The 19,794-nt window shown below is 38.4% G+C and overlaps 1 protein-coding gene across 2 annotated transcripts in view; it reads right to left on the bottom strand.

Moving 5' to 3' along the window:
- LOC103030895 (POU domain, class 2, transcription factor 2) overlaps nt 1-19,794 on the bottom strand; it is a 59,923-nt gene that overhangs the window by 13,205 nt on the left and 26,924 nt on the right. For both annotated transcript variants that reach the window (XM_022682993.2, XM_007253095.4), the window contains exons 2-8: nt 6,836-6,904; nt 6,159-6,193; nt 5,114-5,170; nt 4,301-4,405; nt 1,708-1,974; nt 1,328-1,439; nt 624-715 (exon numbers count right to left, since the gene is read on the bottom strand). In XM_022682993.2, coding sequence (XP_022538714.2) covers nt 624-715; nt 1,328-1,439; nt 1,708-1,974; nt 4,301-4,405; nt 5,114-5,170; nt 6,159-6,193; nt 6,836-6,904 — 737 coding nt within the window. The remainder of the gene's footprint in view (nt 1-623; nt 716-1,327; nt 1,440-1,707; nt 1,975-4,300; nt 4,406-5,113; nt 5,171-6,158; nt 6,194-6,835; nt 6,905-19,794) is intronic.

Here is a 19,794-nt window from a genome sequence, read left to right as displayed (position 1 = left end):
TACAGTAACTCATCTGAATGTAATGTACATTTTATTTAAAAAGGAAAATTAATAACAGCTTATCTTTGTAGGGAGTCCAAAATAACATTCATTAATTGTATTTTATTTTTTTATGTAAGAACTTGTAAATACAGCGGTATTGACATTCATTCATTTACTATTAGGTAGACTCAAGCTGCTTTCTACTCAAGTAAAAGTGTAAAAGTACTGCTTTCAAAACTACTGAAAGTATAAAAGCCAAAAAATATAATGTTATGTTAAAATGTTAATGTTGAAAAAATTGGGATGCAATAGGCTCCCTAATTCAAATGCATTGAAACTATGCTCATTGAAAATTAATGCATTTATCTTATTTGGGACTTTTTGCTCGAGTTCTCCTGAGTCTCTGCACAGATCATCTTTATACTAAGCTACATACGTCTGCTATGTCCTTGCTGGAGTGTGACGTGTAGGTGTGATGGATTGCATATAAACCAATACGCCATTTTACAGTAATCTAATGACCCAATAAAACAGCTGTTTTATTAAATTAGAATTAAAAAGACAGACTAAAGAAACTCACCCTCAAGTTACTTGAACTAAAGCAAAGCAAATTTCAGAGTGATTCCTGAGAGATACAGTACCTGTGTTTGCATGCTCAGTCTGGGTGGAGTGGTCAGTAGGGCTCCTGGACTTTGCTGAGGTAGTGAAATCAAATTTTGTGTTGAAAGTAGACCTGGGTGAACGGGGGGTAGAACAAACAGAAAGATATAGAAATAAGATATAGAAATATAAATACACATCATTTAATCTGATTAATACCCAAATTTATCTGGATAAACTGTAAACTTTGGCTGAAATGTGTGAGAGCAGCAAAAAATATATATAAAAAAAGAGGCTCTGCTAAAACAGTGGCTGCTGTACCTTTTGGACACTATTTATTTAGAAATATCATCATCTCCAGCATAAACAGTGCAAAGGCCTCCACACTGCAGATGTGGTCAGAGCCCAACTTTAATGATTAGATGATTTAAGACTTATTAAACTAAGCCATCACCTTTTTGTTGTTATTAACATTATCATTTTTAGGTTACTTATTTTAATCGTAAGCATATATAGATTTTTTTTTGTGTATACTTAATATCATTTTTATATTTTTTTTTTGTCTATTGTCTTGGAAACTATGGGATGCTAATATCTTTAATCATTTGCAAAACTGCTTGTCTTTTCAAAATTTTGTAAAAAAAAATGAATAACAAAAGTGAATTACAAAAATTAAATAAATAAATTAACAGATTATTTTAGGTTGTTGTAAAATTTGTAAAAGATGGAATTTGATTGGACTCACCTTGCTGGCTCTGTTGGGCCTGGGCTTGGGGTAAGAGGAACTGAGCAGGAGACTGCAGAGGGTGACCTGGCATCAGCACCAATTGCTGCAGCTGTAATAACTGCTGAATGTCCTACAAGTATAAATGTGTTGTTTATATAGTTATAAAACATATTAATATATATAATATTTACATAAAACTTTGTCAGTTATTTTACAACTTTAATTGTTTAAATAGTTAATTAATAGTACAATTGTACAATTGTTTAAGTATAATTGTTTTAATGTTGAATTGTGCAACTAGAATAAGAGGGTAACGCAGGTGATGTGACTCCAGGCATGGACACAAATCAGCAGAACCATTTTAACACATTTATTATTGTTTTTTGCATTAGTCGTACCTGGGCTGTGAGCTGGATTGGCTGCGTGAGGGCAAGCGGGGGTGGGGCTTGAGCGGGACTTTGCTCGGGTTTGGCTTGCTGCTGGATCTGTGCCTGACTGGATTGCTGCTGCTGTTGCTGGGCCTGCTGCTGCTGATTGGCGGCAGCGGCGGCCTGGGCAGCGTGGGCTGCATGTGCAGCATTGGACTGCTGGACAGCGGCGGCAAGGAGCTGGGCCTGGGCCTGCTGTAGCAAAAGCTGTTGCTGTGCTGGGAGAAGAGCCGCCAGCTGGAAGCATGAGCAAGAAATAGAGAGAAAAGACCCAAAAGGGGAGAGAAGAAAGCAGAACACAGTGTCACCAAAGTAGTTACAGCAGAGAAGCTCAGGCAAAGCAAAGCATAAATCCTGAAGTAGCCTTTCTGTACATTTGCAAGGTGGTAGGGCAGAAGTTTAAATGATTGAGCTGTAAGGAGTGGAAAAATTCAGCAGGAGCGCGAGAAACAGAAAGAAGGAGTGTATTGCTCAGTGATCTGTAAGCAGTTGCACAATGTTAGCTGTAATACAAGGGTTTTTATATTGATAACATGCTGGTGTATCATACAAAAATCATAAATCACCCTATATGTGACCCTCTTCAATTTTTTAGCAAGCCATAAGTAATATAACAACTGCCACTGAATTGTTTCTTGTCCAGGTATCTGGGGTTACTATTAGTTGAACTATTAGTTTAAGGTATTGAACAACTTTAAGAAGTAGTTAAATTAGAGTTCATTACAATATTACTCCAATTGCACTCCGCAAATTCCAGTAAAAAATGGGGCCATCGTGAGGCTGAATAAATTAAAATGATTAGGTGATCTAAAACAATTCTCAACAGATTTCACCAAAAGTTAAATATTAATTAAACCAATTAAACCAATTTAACTAATGTACCCTAATACTGAATACACAGAGTTTATTACAGTACATTAGCAATACAGGCATTTAATATATATACAGCTCTGGAAAATACAAGAGACCAAATTTTTACCAAATTGAAAACCTCTGGAATATAATCAAGAGAAAGATGGATGATCACAAGCCATCACACCAAGGTGAACTGCTTGAATTTTTGCACCAGGAGTGACATAAAGTTATCCAAAAGCAGTGTGTAAGACTGGTGGGGGAGAACATTCCAAGATGCATGAAAACTGTGATTAAAACCGAGGGTTTTTCTCTTAAACCTTATTCTCTTTATGAATATGATCTTGTTTTCTTTGCATTATTTGAGGTCTAAAAGCTTTGCATCTTTTTTTGTTATTTCAGCCATTTCTCATTTTCTGCAAATAATTATTTCCAGAGCTGTAATGTGCCTCAGGTAGAAATATCACAAAACAAGGAGAATAGTATGAATTTTCCGCATGACTATTAGTAGAATTCTACATATACGCATATTGTGCAGCCCTACGGTACAGCACGGAAAGCCCACCAGTGGATAACCCAAGAATGCTTACAGTTAGGAAGAAAAAACCCTATTCAACTGCTGAACAGATGCAGAACACTCTCCAGGATGTGGGCAGATACGTTACCAAAAATAAAAAAGTGCACCAGCATGAGTTCAGAGAGTTTACCACAACAGTTCAGTACACATATCATGTTTAGTAGCAGTAAACATAGTAAACATGGAATTTGCATTTGACATGATTTTGCTATATAATATGATTATTTATGGTCTCTTAAAATAGGGGTGGGTTATTAAAGTAAATTAAAGAGGCTTAAAAATTGCAAATTTAATTAAACAAAAATAAAGAGGCTGTAAAGATTGCACAATTACAGCTGATATTCTGCACAACGGTTTATCACCACATTTAACAGCAAAGTACTAACGAGCATTTGCATTTTACCTTATGTTAATTAATATGATTATCTATGGTTCCTTAAACTGGGAAGGTTTTTATTTAAGTAAATTAAAGAGGCTTCAAAGACCCCATAGTTACAACTTATACTCTCCTCTTTGCTGAAGTACAGAGCTTAAATAAACTTTAAATAAAAATATTCAACTTCGTTCCAAATAGTGTAAATGTATTATCCAATAGGCAGATAGTAGTGTTTATTTCAAGAAATCATATAAATATTGCTTGTTTAAGAAGACAGAATGGAACAACATGATGTAGATAAGATCACACAAATTAAACATTAAAGTATGAAAGTAAATGCCTTAACTTTTATATTACTTTATATAACTTCTACTACTATTTGTTTATTTATTAGGAAATTTATAAAAAAAATATCACATAGAAGCTAAATAGTGCTGTACTGACCTGCAGAATGTGTGTGTGGCCGCTGCTCACAATCATTACCACCTACTGCTCTGTTCACTGTGGGTGGTAATGCCTTCTACTATAACATATTCCTAGTACCCAGGTGACGCTGTGGATCGAGGAAGGTTAAATGTCCGCACGTCTTTGTTGAAGGCAATATCCTATTGATCTAACCTACACTATCAGGCCACCTTCCACATTGGCAGCAAATATGACTTGCCATTATCCCTAAATATTAACTATATTTTATAAATAATTCTGAAGACATATAAAACATAGAAACAATATTTGTGTGTGTTTGTGTGTGTGCGTACCCCGGCAAGCTGACTACCAGCCAGCATGAGCTGTGTGTGCTGTAGGGTAGGCTGAGGAGGTGGAGCGTGAGAACTGGGCATCTCAGGTGGCTCTTCTGCTTTAACCTGTAACACATTCAGAAACACACATATATTTATACACACACATTACAAAAGCAACGTTTAAGGTTAAACTCTAATTTTATACATTTTTATGTATACACTTTAAAATTCAATTTATTTTTTACCAGGCACACTAAAATAAAGTATATTCAAAATACAAAAAAAAAAAAAACCCTGTCCCTGTGAACTTTCAAATTCAGTCACTAATTTATCTTCACAGTACTTAGTGGGTCACGGGTATTCGTGACATTTCGTGCACAGATTCACACACAGTCAAACACATTCATTCGAACACATACTCACGGATGTTTACACAGAGGTAGCAGCAGGGCCTGTCCAAGCAGTTGATGCTATGCAAATAGGCGCTCCAGTGTCTGTAACTCTACTTCTACCAGCTACAACTGTCTCGCTCTTATTTGTTGCCTACTCTCTACCACTGAGCACCTCTCTCTCTTACTCTCTCTCACTCTCTCTTTCTCGTTCTCTCTCTCTGTATCTTTTCAGACATCTGGGCGGGGAACAGTCAGTCACTCAGTCACTCTCATTTGCATATTACTGACTCTTTAAACACAATCACCTGAGGCTTCACACGCATCAAAAGAAAAACATTCCCACGCCGGCCAACACACACGTTCCAAAACAAATTCACACACCTTTCATTAAACGCCCTCGTCCACCTACCTGCACCCCCCTCAACACTCACACACTCACCTTGGTGTGGCTTGGTGTCGGAGAGAGGCAGAATGGACTCGTTTTCATTGGCTGGGTCTGCGTGGAAAGGAAGAAATCCACGACAGACGTTAAGAGTTTAAATTTGGCCACAGACGTAAATGATCCTAATTACAACAGCAAAAACCTTCCAATAGCATCTGTGGTAAAAAGGCTCACACAATAACAAACGCATATATTTGATAGATCAGCAACTATTGTAAAATAACTGGAGCTGTCTTTCCATCCAAAATCTGAAAAAATGCACTGCACTGGATTTACATTTTATATATTTTTAAACTGAATTGATTAGAATTAATTTATTTAAAATGACTATATTTAAATGTTTTACTGTATGTTAAAATATATGGCAATATGTATTATTATTATAACAAAATACACCACATTGTGCTTTTCTAAGCATGCCATGCATTGCATTAGTCCTTCTTAATAATACAATTAATTGAAAATAAAATGAAAAAATCATTTTTCACTAATTGGATATAAGAAAAATAAATAAATATTGTAAAAATATATACTACAATATTTCTGACTTATCTCCCACCTATATTCAACTTTATTAAACAAAGAAATAAACAAACAAAGATATATTAGCCCTATTAAATAAAAATAAATAGTAAGTTCAATCATTTCTTTTTGGTTTATTGCGTATAAAATTGCATATGCAAATTTCCTTTGATGTAATTAACATAAACACATCTAACACTACAGAACTTTATTAAACACTTACCTTACTGTTCAAAAGGTTGGAATCATCTTTCACAGAAATCATTTGGGTTGATTTATATTGAATAATTACATAATAATTATGCCAATTAAAAACGATTAATTTCATCTAAAACACTGAGCAGTATGGTTTACTTAAAATATTGTTATATATCTTTATCATTTATATATGCATAACTTCATACTTATGTAACTGATTTTAACTTCTCTTTATTGCTACACGAGACACCGACGTACAAATGTGTGAAACAAGTAAAAAAAAGAGTGTGTTCTATACAGAAGAGATAAAAATGACACACACCTGATCGCTAGCCTCAGGACTGTTCCTCTCTGAGTCTGTAAGAAAGCACACACACACACACACACACACACACACATACACATACACATACACAAGGTCAGAGTAGTGCCTCAGGCTTCAGCCCTCACATCAACAAAGAGTCAGCTGGTTAGCCAGAGGCATCACATTACTGGCATACCACAGAGCGTTTAACCTGGGTTTACCTGCTGTGTTGTGTGTGAGTGTGTTTGTGTGTGTGTGAGAGCGTGTGAGAGTGAGCACATATGTGTGTGTGTGTATAGGTGTTAGTCTTTATTGTGGCATAAATCAGAGATGGGATGACTAAAGTCTTCTGCGGATCTGATTCAGACTTCGTGGAAAATGTGAGAAATGTCACAAACCTAGATCCCATCAGCAATACATGCTCTATATCTCTATCACTCACTCACTCACTCTCTCTCTCTCTCTCTCTCTCTCTCTCTCACACACACACGCACACACACTCCTACATGTACACTAAATTAAGAAATTAATCACAATGTGTAAAAGTGCAAAGTGTGCCATATTTCTCCCCCACACTTACGTTTATACAATAATGAATCACAGTATCTAGCACAAATCCAATGTCCTAAGCATTTTCTCATAGGCAAAATAACAAACACAATGCACAATTCCACTATACACACATTCCATTTTACCTGTGCTGTCTGCAGGAAAGTCAGCCCCAGTCTTCTCATCCTCGATTGCTTTAGACATCTTGATATCTACTGTGAAGACAGAACAGGAGAGAGAAGAAAGGGGTGATGTGAAATTTTGGTTGTGTCATTTTACTGTTGCAGCAAATGGCAGCATGGCTTGAAGTCCACTCATTGAGCATGACTGCGCTATATGGTACAGGCATCATGCTGAGACCCTGCATGCGGAAAGGGACACAGTCGCAAGGGCAGTGGACAATATTGCTTTTTATATTTGTCAAAAACTCTCTGTGAAATGGAGTGTGTATGCTGGCACTGTACTAATACAGTTTGTCCCTTTAAAGCATTAATTAGTGAGTTAATTAATGTTTAACATACATTTTAAATGTCTTTTATTTTTTTCAATATGTGACAAAAAAGAGTTTCGAGGCACAAAACCAGCACAGATACATGATAAACAGCAGAAACAATCTGGCAGTTTCTCTTCACCACTAAGATATAACATTTTTGTGACCTTTGTTTCACTAGAATTGCAGCCATAACAACGAAAAGCGAGAAAATAATGTGGTCTATTTGAGAGACGGTTTGGTCTTAAGTTCTCCATAGCTGAAAGTAATACATTTCATACGATAACATAATTAATAACTAATTTAGGGCATACTAGCCCCCAGTGTCCCAAATCTTTCCTCACTGCAATATACACCAATAGCTCTTTTTATTTTTTAGAAAAAAATGTTTTTACTGCAGCAAACATACAAAACACTTAAAATCTAAAATTAAAATTTTGATTTAGATAGCTCTCACTTTAAAATGTATCTGTCTGATATTTACATTGAAAACAGTGTTTATAGACACATTTTTAAAACTTACACAATGAACAGAGAAAAGAAAAAAAAAAGAAATATCAGCAGTCAAATAAATAACGATAGTAATAATAATAAATAATTCAGGAAAAACTAAATGAAAATAAGCAAACAAAACTGCAATGAGCTTTCAAACTAATAATGAGCTATTCAACCAACACTAAAGTAACACCTCAATTCACAGGCCACGTTCAGAGTATGCATTAATTATTATTTATAAAGTGAGGTGAAAATACAGTGTATACAATTAAATTTGGTACATCAGGGGCACTTCTCGAAAGCTCTGGAGTGTTAAGAGAATCTTTACTTGGAGAGAGAGTGTACAGTCTATATGTACATCTGTTTATCTTTCTGTCTATCTACGTACATCTATATACAAATAGATAGATATATGTACTCACAGGCTCTTTTTTTCTTTTTACATCATTTTAATATAATTTAAATATGGCAGTTGATATAAATATAGCAAAGATTATTCTTATTCTATTGAAAGGTATGGCGTTTTTTTTACCTCCTCTTCTATATAATAAATGTTATATAATAAGTAATAATAATTGTGTATATAGACAAAAAAACAATTAGCAGTTACAGGTTTTTTGTGCTATATGCTATGCTATATTTTCTCTGTATTTCTGTACTGTATTTCCTACACCCTTCCTGATGGATGGACATGTCTTGTCCTGCTTTTTACAGATGTACGGGCACACACACACACACACACACACACACCTCAAGCTACTAAGAGAAAATGAGAAAAAGGGGTCTCATCTAGCTGAGGAGCACGCCTTGTTTTCCACAGTGGGATTCCAGCCTCTTTTGTTCTATCAAAGCCTGAAATCTGCAGTAAACTCAAACAACCCAAAAATCAACCAGACAGGAATTTAAACACAGGAGTATTATTTCCTATTTTTAGCAGATACAGCATATAATTGCAAGTAAAAAAAATACTTATACATGCATCATAACAAAACACAGTGTTGTTTAATGTTTATTTACCAAATTAGTATGTTAATTAAACTGCAACTTGAGACCATGTTTGTGTATATTTCTCATTATAATACAAATAGCAAATATATAGAAATATTGTTGAATATGCATCAGTGAGCCTACATAGCTATATAGTTCCACCATAAAGCTTCAAATGTGTAAAGTGTAAAATTTTGTAAATGTGTGCTTTTAAAACAGGGATTAAAGGGAATGGATGTAGAAATTATTACAGGTGTTACAGTCATTTATCAAGGCACAGCTATTATTTTCACATTTACCATTTAAATGTTTTACTACTAAAATTAGTCTAATATGAATATAGACCTGGGACACATGTGTGATAATTAGATGTTGTTAAACTACAGAAGAAGAAAAAATATTTACAGCACTGGAAAAAATAAGAGACTGGTGGAGAAGAACATGTCACACTGGAATTAAAAACCAGGTATATTTCAACAAATATTGATTTCTGAACTCTTAAACGTTTATAATATGAACTTTGTTTGAGGTCTGAAAGCTCTGCTTTTTTTTTGTTATTTTAGACATTTCTCATTTTCTGCAAATAAATACTCTAAACAGCAATATTTGTATTTGGAATTTGGGAGAAATGTCCGTAGTTTATAGAAGAAAACAACAATGTTCATGTTATTCAAACATATACCTATACATAGTAAAATCAGAGAAACTGATTCAGAAGATGAAGTGGTATCTTCATTTTTTACAGAGCTTTATAAGGCTAAAGAATCGAAGCTAGTCGTTGGTGCAGAGTTAGACATTATTTGGGAAAATCCCGGCTCGTGTTTGGGAGGATTCGGCTGAAGTTTAATCGGGTAAAGTGTAATATATATATAGTGTAAAGTGTAAAGGACGTTTCTCTGGTCGTTTTTAAGGTGTCGTATCGTTACCACAGTCAGGCCCGGGCTCGGTGAGAGCGCGGTTTAATGAGCGGAGCTCCTGCTGTAAGTCTCTCTCTCCTCGCGGTGACACCGCGCGCGCCTCTCCTCAGGGCGCAGAAAGCGCGGGAATCTGCTGAAGCTAAAACGCCTCCGCTGCTCTCCGCGGTTCACGGACTAGTTTTCGGTCGCTTTAGTCACGCAGGGACCAAAGCTGAACGGACACATTCACTTTCCGACCGAGGTTTTTGTTGTAGGCTGACTGAAACCAGCAGCCTCCGCCACCCACCGACTGTGAGTTACTAATTTAGGCTGTGTTACTCACTGATATTATACAAACCAACAGCAGAACCGTATAGCTAAGCTTTTCCACTCCATATTACATTAGCCTCGTGTGACCAAGCTTTTCAAAACACCACAAAACAGAACAGAGGGGCCTACACACAACACAAATATGCTGCAAACATTGCCTATAGTAAAATACAGAAGGTAAGCCTATAAAAGATAATATAGACCTAATATAAAAACAGTCAAAACTGGTGTAATATCTGTAGTCATAGCTTTAACTCTGTAAATATCAAAACGTATTAAATGTAGTTAAATTAGTCGAGTGGGAAGATATTTTGGTTGAGGAAAGTGAAGCAGCCTCTTAAAAGAAACAAAAAAACATCTTTAGAGTCTTTACAGACAAAAGAGCTAATAGAAATAAGGGTTTTCCACAGTGTGTCTTAATTTGCCTGTAGTTTAGTGCTGTGCTCAGTATATATATATAGTGTATATCTATCAACATAATATGTATAGCTACTTATCTTTCAGTCTATCTATAAAAATGTACATATATATTGTGTCACTCTCAGGCAAAAAAAAGCAATTGTACAAAATTTAAATATGGCAGTTGCTAAAATAATATAGAAATGGCAAAAAAAAACCTTGTAAGCTGACTTCTATTGAATTGTAATTTTTTTTGTGCAACATTTTTATATCCATACATTTATATATTCATAACTGTGTATAGACACAAACAGTTAGCAGTTGCTGTTTTTTAATTAGCCTATGTTATATTAAAAAAAAACAACAACAACAAAAACAGAGCAGTCTACTCAAATTTGCAGCAAATATAGGCTATAGTAAAATATAGAAGATAGTCTTTAAAAGATTATATAAAAGATATAAAAAAAGAAGCCTTTATATAATATTGACAAAACAGGTTTAATATCTGTAGCCCTGTTAATATATCTTTTAATATCAAAAACTGGTTAAATATAAATTAAGAGTCTCCCAGGTGTGAAGATATTTTGATTGAGGAAAGTGAGTTACCTATTTTCCATAGTTTGTCTTTATTTGTCTTTATTTTAGGGCTGGGGGATATAAACAAATTGTATATCAAATTTCAAATAATTACATCTAATTTTGCTATGTGATTATGGGCAATATAGCTTAGCTTAAATCTGGCCTGGATCTACAAGCTTATGTAAAGCTAATGTGCTCTGTAATAAACTTCAGACAATGACAGATGCTGTAAATAGGCTCTTTAAATAATCTAATTTAAATATCAAAATGTTTTCTGAAATCAAATCCCTGTAATTCTGTTACAAAATATCTGTTTAGCATTTTTTATTTACAGTGATTGTTTCTTAATATATTATATATTCATATATCCTGGATTTCAGTACCCTAATGCTAATCACTTATATTTTATAAGGTAAAATTCACTGCAGGTTAATCTACAGTCTAATGGCGTAGATGAATGTGTGTCTTTTTCATACCCACAGATATCTCTGCAGTGAGTCACTCTAGTGTTACGTAGATACACACTTCCTGCTCCCTGTGGTCTTCCACACACCATCACATGTATGTGGGTTTGTGTGTGTGTGTGTGTGTGTAAGTGTGTGTGTGTTTTAAAAAATGTTGATTCACGTAGGTATGCTATTTAAATGGCAGTTTAGAGACCTGTTCATGTGTACTGACAATATTTCATTTGTATTTGTCATTCAAATTAAAAGAAAAAGCCTAAACATTGACTATGCATAATTAGGCCTACCTATAAGCATAAACTTTAAATATGCAAACTGAAGCTTTTTTGTACAGTTATGTCTTTTCAGCACAGTGGAATCATTTTAATTAAAATATTGCTGAATAAATAACAAGCTAAGTATTACATGTAATTATAGTAAAAGCTAATTATGTTTAGTTTTCATTTTAAAATATGCATATGCATTTGCATAGATTTTATATCTGCCATTACAACAAATTTTCAAAATCTATAAAGCAGTTGTGTACATGTTGTTGCTGTCTAAAGAAAAACACAAATCTTTATTTTGGCTGATTTTTAATTTACTACATTATCTATCCTTCGTGGACAATATCATTTTTACAAAATTTTGAATAAAGGTTTTGTTTTTTTTACTCTTGTAACAATGTGTTTTTGTCTTTTGACAGCAATAATGCATACACACTCACATACCTGTATCAGAATAAGTCACATTCTTGTCCTTAACTGCCAGATGTTTCAGAGTTAGAGTAGGAATACTGTGCATACCAGAGTGTTGGAAGAATTAGCTTATATGGCATGATTCTAAAGTTGATGTGTTAGCATGTTGGACTGAGTGCAAACGCAGCAGCGCAGCAAAGTAATAGCAGGCAATAGCAGCAGGCCACTCTGCACAGAACAGGTTTCCTTCCAGAAATTCTTACATATACATATAGTAAATACCTCAGTATTCCCTCACTTTGTATAAACACACGTTATGGCAGTATGTATATAAATACAGAAGCATGCATTTTGTGGAAAGATAGATGGACACACATAGAGACACACATATACACACACACTAAAGGTACAAAGTATGTGGCGTCCCACATCATTCCTCTGGAGAGTTGGCCCTGACATTTCATTACTATTGCTCTTACTCCAGCTGGTTTTGATGTTCTCTCATTAGCAGAGTCCGTTACCAATGGCAAAGCTAATTAACCCCTAAACCCCACCTCAGGAGAGATCATTAGAGAGAGAGAGAGAGAGAGAGAGAGAGAGAGAGAGAAATAACAGGAGAGGGGGGAGTTAAGAGAGTGAGTGAGCGAGAGAGATAGCGAGAAAGAGAGAGACATACTCACCTGGAATCCAGACATTTTGCCATGGCCGCCATTTTATAAATAAAGTGCAGTTTTCTGTCTCCTGTCTCTAAGTCGCAAATATATCACAATTGAGGGAAGGCCTCTCACAAAACCTCTCCAAGCAGTGTTATGTGGACAAGCAGATTAATGTCTGACCTGTCCCTATCTTAACCTAATTAACATCTAACAAAATGCAAATTGCTAAATGAATATTCATATCAATGCAGTTCAGCCTGAAAGCTGGCAACCTTTTAACCTACAGCCATGGTTCATGAAACAACCTACTGTGCTGCTGCAATCTGAAATCTGAAATAAGTGAGGCCAGAATGATAAGAAAGATGACAAGGACTGATGACAATGGAGAAAAAGACACACGTACACACACACACACTTACACATACACATACAGTCACTCTCTCCTAAACCTCCACCTAGCCACCTCCTCCCACCACCCCCAAAAGTCTCTGCTCGTGAGCTTTCTGTCTCTCCATTTTCTGCTGTATCTATAGATCTCACTCACTCACAGGAGTGTGAGTGAGAAAAGAAGAAAAAGGAGACTGATGGGAAGGAGGGAGCTTGTGATCTGCTGGTATGGGGGCCAGAAATGTGGTTCAATTTGGAGTTTGGAGAGTGCAAAAAGGGGACAGAGGGGAGACCGATGCCAGAGACCAAGAAAAAGAGAGAGAAAGAGCAATAGAGAGAGAGAGTCATCACTGGAAAATGCTGGGGTGGCTGTGAGTGTGGAAAGTGCTCATCATATGAGTGAAAAACAAGTCTCTCTATGTCACTCATGTGCTTCCTTTGCTTCACCCTCCTTCCTTTTCCACTATTCTCGCTCGGCGTGCCATTGCAAGTCTTGAAAAGGAAACTGCAACCGCATGGCTCGGCCACATGGGGGCAGCCTTAACATGCAAGACTGATTGGTTCATTGGTTTCATTGATTCATGAGAGCCAATAAGTCACAAGTGCACAATTATAGTGAGATAAAGTAATATGCAACCAGTTCCCCAAAATTTTCCAGCAGGGCTAAAAAAATTAAAACAAAAGACATCCAAAAACCAGTGCCAATACAGCTTTACACTGAAAACACACACACACACACACACACACACAGGCACGTATCTCATAGCCCAAACCCCGCACCCCACCCCACTAGCCTCATGATAGATCTGTCTTTGGGACGCTCGTGAGGTGACAAAGGCCAAGGATTTGTATGCGCGTGTGTGTGTGTCTGTGTGACACTCTGGGTCACTGTCAGGAGTTTAGCAGGTTTTGGGAGGCCCCCTCCCTTTTGTACCCCCATAACCTCCTCAGCAACGCCTGTCAGACCCCTGACAGACGGCGCGTGGGTGTGTTTGAGAGTGTGTGTTAGGGACAAGAAAAGAGGGGTGCGGGGTGGCGTGTGTTCGGATCAAAGGTCAGCTCAACACCGGCCCCCTAGAAGCACCCTGCGCCCCCACCGCCCCCCGTACCCCCAACCTCTGGAGAGGCCAGTGAGGGAGGGTTGTTTTTGGGGGGTGAAAAGGAGTCCAGAAGGAGCACTGACCAAAAAAGGGAGCAGCTTGTGTTTTTGGACTTCTGTTGGACCACTAATAATCCAAGATCTTAACTTTTTTTTTGGAAGTAAATGTAAAAAGATTGGAGTCCCAAGTCATGTAGGAGCATTTCTTTTGGTCCACTATTGCTCCAAGACATTTCGAAACAATATAATGAACACCTGTCACATTCACATTAGGGTAAAAAAAAAAAAAAAAAAAACAGAAAACTGTTTAAAAGTCAAATATTTTAGCTTTTTTTTAACTATGTATATTTTAATTACAGTGTCAGTTTTTTTACATTTTCTTGTGCAAATTTCTGCATATGTATGAAAACCAATTTATCATTTAGGTATTCACACACAAACATGAATCAACTCCTCCGAACTGAATCATTTCAAACTGAAATGTCACTAACTGTGGTTAACAGCAACAAACAGGGGAAGATTTGCAACTGCCTCAAAGGGGTTTTTAACAAGGTTCATAAGGTCTGTGCACATCTACGTCTACTACTCCCTCTCTCTCTCTCTTTTTCACACACACATACACACCTTCCTAAAGTTGAAGTTCACGCTTGACTCCCCCTCTCCAAGAAGGGAGACGAAGGAAGGCAGGCAGGCAGGTTGGGGTGTTAAATCTTATTGGCTGTTGACCTGATTTAAAGACAATGGAGCGGAACAATGGAGGAGTACAGGTTTAAAATTAGACCCCTGAGTTCCTCCCTCTCTCTCTATCGCTTCCTCTCTTTCTCCCTCCCTCTCTCCCTCCCTCTGTCCAAATGGCCCAGTGAATGTGGCCGAGTCACTGTCAAGTTCAGACGTGTTTAGTATTGATCACAGGAGGGGTAATCCTTTTTTTCCAGAGCATCATTACCAGCAGGACAGTCAGCTCATGGACTTTTCTTTTTGCTGATTTCATCCTACGTACATATAAACTACGCTCGCTCCTTGAACTTGACTCCTGAACAAACTTTAGCCTGTCTCTCTACCACATATGTCCCACCCATTTCCACCCCATCGCCACCTCTCTATCCCTATCTCTCTGTCTGTCTCGCCTCTCAATGCAGCAGCAGTGCTGGTCAGCAGCGGTCATGACATCACCGGACAGCACTGCTCGCCAATAGGACACCAAGCCACGTTGCTAGGCAACAGCAGTGAAAGAGGAGTGAGTGAGTGAGTGTGTGTGTGTCTGTGTGTGTGTCTGTGTGTATGGGCAGTCCAATCAACCTAAGGGCATGTGCTTTCTGCTATAACTAATAAGTTGTTTTGTGTGCAGAGTTTGATCCAATAAACTACTACATGTCACCCTACTTTGACCCACAAACATTTTTTATTTTTTTTATATATATATATATATATATTTTTTTTTTTTTTTATTTTAATGAGTGGTTAAAACTTAATGCCTGGCTCGGAATCCATATTTAACAAGGGAGGACTGACTGTACCTGAAATGAATGTACAAAACACTGAATTGTGTATTTAGCTATTTATTCTTACAGTTTGTGTACATTGTACACATGTAAGTTGGCACAGAGACATGGTTGGCATTGGAAGTGTATTTGCAAGGAAAGGCCTGAAAGCAGTTTATTATTATATTTTTGTATTTTTTTTATTTAATATCAGCAGTTCCCTTTCACTTCTGAATTGTTTGTCCATTTTTACTTTACCATGTTCACTTCCTCATTCAGCACTGTGCTTTCCAATCACGCTTTTCTTTTGCTCCGGATGTTTTTCTATATGTTTCACAGTTGTGTGTATGTGTATATATGTTCACATATCATACAGCTTTTATGTGTCTGTGTGTGTGTTTGTGTGTGTTGTGTGTCCTCTTGCCGGTTGGCTACATGCACACACGTTTGTACATGTACGTTTCCAGCTGTGCACGCTTCTTGAGGAGAGTATTTGTAAGTACATATTTGTGTGTGTGCACGTCTCAGTGGGTATTCTGTATTTGTACATGAGTGTATGGGTGTGTGTGAAAAAGAGAGAGAGTAAAAGAGAGAGCGAGAGAGAAAGAAGGAAAGAGTGCAAGCCCCGCGTCTCAGGAGTGTATATTATATCCGATACAGTAGCTCTTTCTCGCACCACATATTTCTGGGCCGATCGATACTTCTGACTCCCTACAAGACAATAATCGCTCCCCCCAACACACACACACATACGCACACACACACCCTCACACACACACACCCTTCCACCCCCTCCCCACATGGCTACCATTATTACAACTCTCCCCAGGGACCAACACAAAACAGGCAGAGAGGGCAACGCTGGCTGCCTCTCTCCTTCTGTCCGTCCATCCACTATCCCTCCAACCTTCCATCCCTTCATCCCTCCATCCTTTCCTCCTTCATCATAAGGTCCTGATGTGATTCAGGGAAGACAGATAGAGGAGGGGTGGGGGGTGGGGGGCAGATGAGAAAGGTAAGGTAAAGGCGAGCCAGACAAACTACAACTAAATGAGTGTGGGGTTAGAGTGCGAGAAGAAAATCTAAAAAAAAAGAAAAAGGGAAGAAGCTTAAGAGTGAAAGCAAAGCAGAGAAAGAGAAAAAGAGAAAGGGAGAAAAAGGAGAGAAAACTAGAGAGCAAGGTAGAAGAGTGACGGCGCATTGTGATCGTACAATAAAAGGAGGGAACGACAGGGAGGGCAACAAAGACTTACACAGCTGCCTCCTAATAAAGAAGAAAGGGGAGGGGGTGAGGGGGACGGAGTCGGCTGAAAGAGAGAGAGACCAGAGGCCAAAGTGAGAGAGAGTCATAGAGACTTAAAGAGAGAGAGAAAGATAGAGAGTGTATCTAATACATGGTGAATAATTATGGCTTCTACCTGCAAGCAGTTTGGGCCTTTTTTGTCGGCCAACAAGAAAGCCTGAGCCGGCCGCACATCAAAGTACGGCAAGAACAAGTTCAATGGCCATAGGCGTCGGGCGAAACCAATATGTCTCCAAATCCCATCAAGGGCCAGAGACAGTGTCTGTCCATGACAGTGTCTACTAAGCAACTAAGCGCTGTGATGTATGTGTTATGGGGGCCGCTAGATTGCTCGCTATATGGCTCTATCGATTGGACCAGACTTAAATTGGCTCTCAATTAAAGAGAACGCTTATTTGAGCCCCCTCCACCCATCCACACACACACATGCGGTCCTGTCTTTCTATTCCTGTCCTTAAATATTCCCCTCTACCAGAACCCCCTCTTTTATACTTTCTGTCACTAGCACATCCATCTCTCTCTCTGTCTCTCTCTCCTTCCTCTCTCTCTCTAACTAATACCTCTTTCCTCACCCCCCTCTCCACCCACCAACACCACCACCACATTCTCTAAGGCCATCACCTCAACCCCTCTCCTGTTTTTTCACCCCCTCATCCCTTCTTCGTCTTCAGCCCTCACATCCCCTCGTTCCAAGTCTCTCTCTCTGTGTCCGGCTCCTTCCACCACCATGCGATGAAATATTAACTTTCTTTATTCAGATGTTATCAATAAAATACCTACATGCACGACACCTTGGCTCTCTGGCTTGCGGACCAAGAGACGGCCTACACAGAAAGATAGAGGGATTGCAAAAAGCTATATAAAAAAAAACAAATAAAAGAGAAATTAAATAAGAATTAATTGAGAAAGACAGAGAAAGAGAAAGGCCAAGGAAAGAAAGAGAAAAGGTGGTGAATGTTGTAAGACTTAGAGGGTAGAAAAGGTGGAGGAAAAAGGGGGGGGTAGGAAATTGGTCTGGCTAGCGGAACAGCTTTTCACCCCTTTCTCGCCCCCCCCCCATCTCTCCATCCCTCCCTCCCTCCCTCTTCCCCATTCTGCTTTGTATTCTGTGGAGATGACAGGGAGAAAGCTTTATTGCTCCGAGTTGGTATCGATCGGGGCCCCTCACGCGGGCAGCTCAGACTTGCGCCTGTTGGAGGCCCTTTTGCAGCGCCGGCTGCTCCCCCCTCCCCCTTCTTCTATTTTTTTAAAATATTTTTTCCTCTGCTTCCCTCTCTCTCTCCATCTCTCTTCTCTCTCCTGTTCTCCGCACTGGGATTCAGATCAGTCTGCTTCTTTTTTTCAGAGGTTAAGGGCCAACGAGTGCGTGCTGCGCTTTATTTACCTAACTGCCTTTCTCTTTTTTCCTTTTTGAGGCCTCATAGTCCAAACAGGAATGAATGAAATGCACACTTAATCGCTCCTTCATTCCTAGCCTTCCTCCTCTCCTGCCTTTTGTCCATCTCTCTGCTTTCACCTTTCAGAATCTCTCTCTTCCTTTCTTTCTCTGTCTCTCTTTTTCTCCAGGCTTTTGGCTACAGGAGTTGCTGTTACAATGAACATAAAAACACAGAGAACCTCAAGGCTATGCTTCCAGTCACAACAACAATTACGAAAGGATGAGGTCCTTCTTAGTCCTTTCTTCCTCTCGTTTGTTAGTCAGCTTCAGGTTAGGCACCTTTATCGCTGGTACAGGACAGGCCCTTGTGGAAAGCAGTAAAGTGAGAGGATGAGCTGGACACTGGATTTGGGAATAAGAGGGAGGCTGCAGGTTGATAGATACCCTGAGGGAAACAGAGAGGGAAGGATAGATGAAGCTAGGCATGGATAGATAGATAGATGGATGGAGGGATGAAGTGCCCCCCACCCTTCTACACCCCTCTCTTGTGCCCCTGGGCGAGGTTTTTCACCCCTGGCCCCCGTCCTGTCCCGCACTGATTCTGTTGTTTAATAAAACCCTGTGCAGAGTAGAGCAGAGTCGCCACGCCACACGGTTAACATGAAGCTCAGGGTCCGTTCACGTTCTGAGGGCAAACCGTAACACTGTGAGTTCAAAAAAAAAGAGAGAAAGAAAGAAAGAAACAGCCTCTATTTTTACCTCTCGCCATCAACTGCCCCCCTGACCGCCTCAGAGCCACTTATGTTCACTCACCAAATGACACATATAAAGACCCCCCCCACATCCATCCATCTATCCATCCATCCATTGCTCGCACTCGCTCTTAGTTGCTACGTTGTCGGCTGTAAGGTCGTCAAGCACAGTAATTTCGCAAAGGACACAAAAATCGAGATGTGTGTGTGTGTGTGTCTTTGTGTGTGTACTGTATATATGTGTGATTTGAAGACAGCATTTCGTCTTTTTAAAGCGTGTAGTTCACCAAGGTCCTCTCTTTGACAGTACAAGTTTTTTTTCTGGGATTTTTTGAAATTAAGCAAATCAATATTTAAAAAAAAATTGTATCAGTCCTTGTATTAGAAAATGTTCAGATACTACATTATTAAGTGCCACGTACATTTATTTTAAAGGTGTACACTCTTGATGAATGTACTCCCCTCATTATTTATTTACGGCAGGAACAGGAGACCTCTATTAACTGCAAAGAAAGGCACAGAAACATTTGACAAATTTGAGAGTGGCCATAAAAAATATAGTATGGATCTGACTATTATAACCGTTCATACAAAAATAATGACTTTCACCCAATCCTCTAATGGAAAACAGAGATTTATGCACTTGCAATATCGCAAGGCCATAATTGAGGCACTGCAAGTATTCACAAATGAATGCAGCATTTTTTTGCAAATGAATACATAGTAAAACTA

This window comes from Astyanax mexicanus, chromosome 3 (assembly GCF_023375975.1).
Source record: "Astyanax mexicanus isolate ESR-SI-001 chromosome 3, AstMex3_surface, whole genome shotgun sequence".
Classification (NCBI taxonomy): domain Eukaryota; kingdom Metazoa; phylum Chordata; class Actinopteri; order Characiformes; family Acestrorhamphidae; genus Astyanax; species Astyanax mexicanus.
This window is presented reverse-complemented; position numbering and strand designations above follow the sequence as displayed.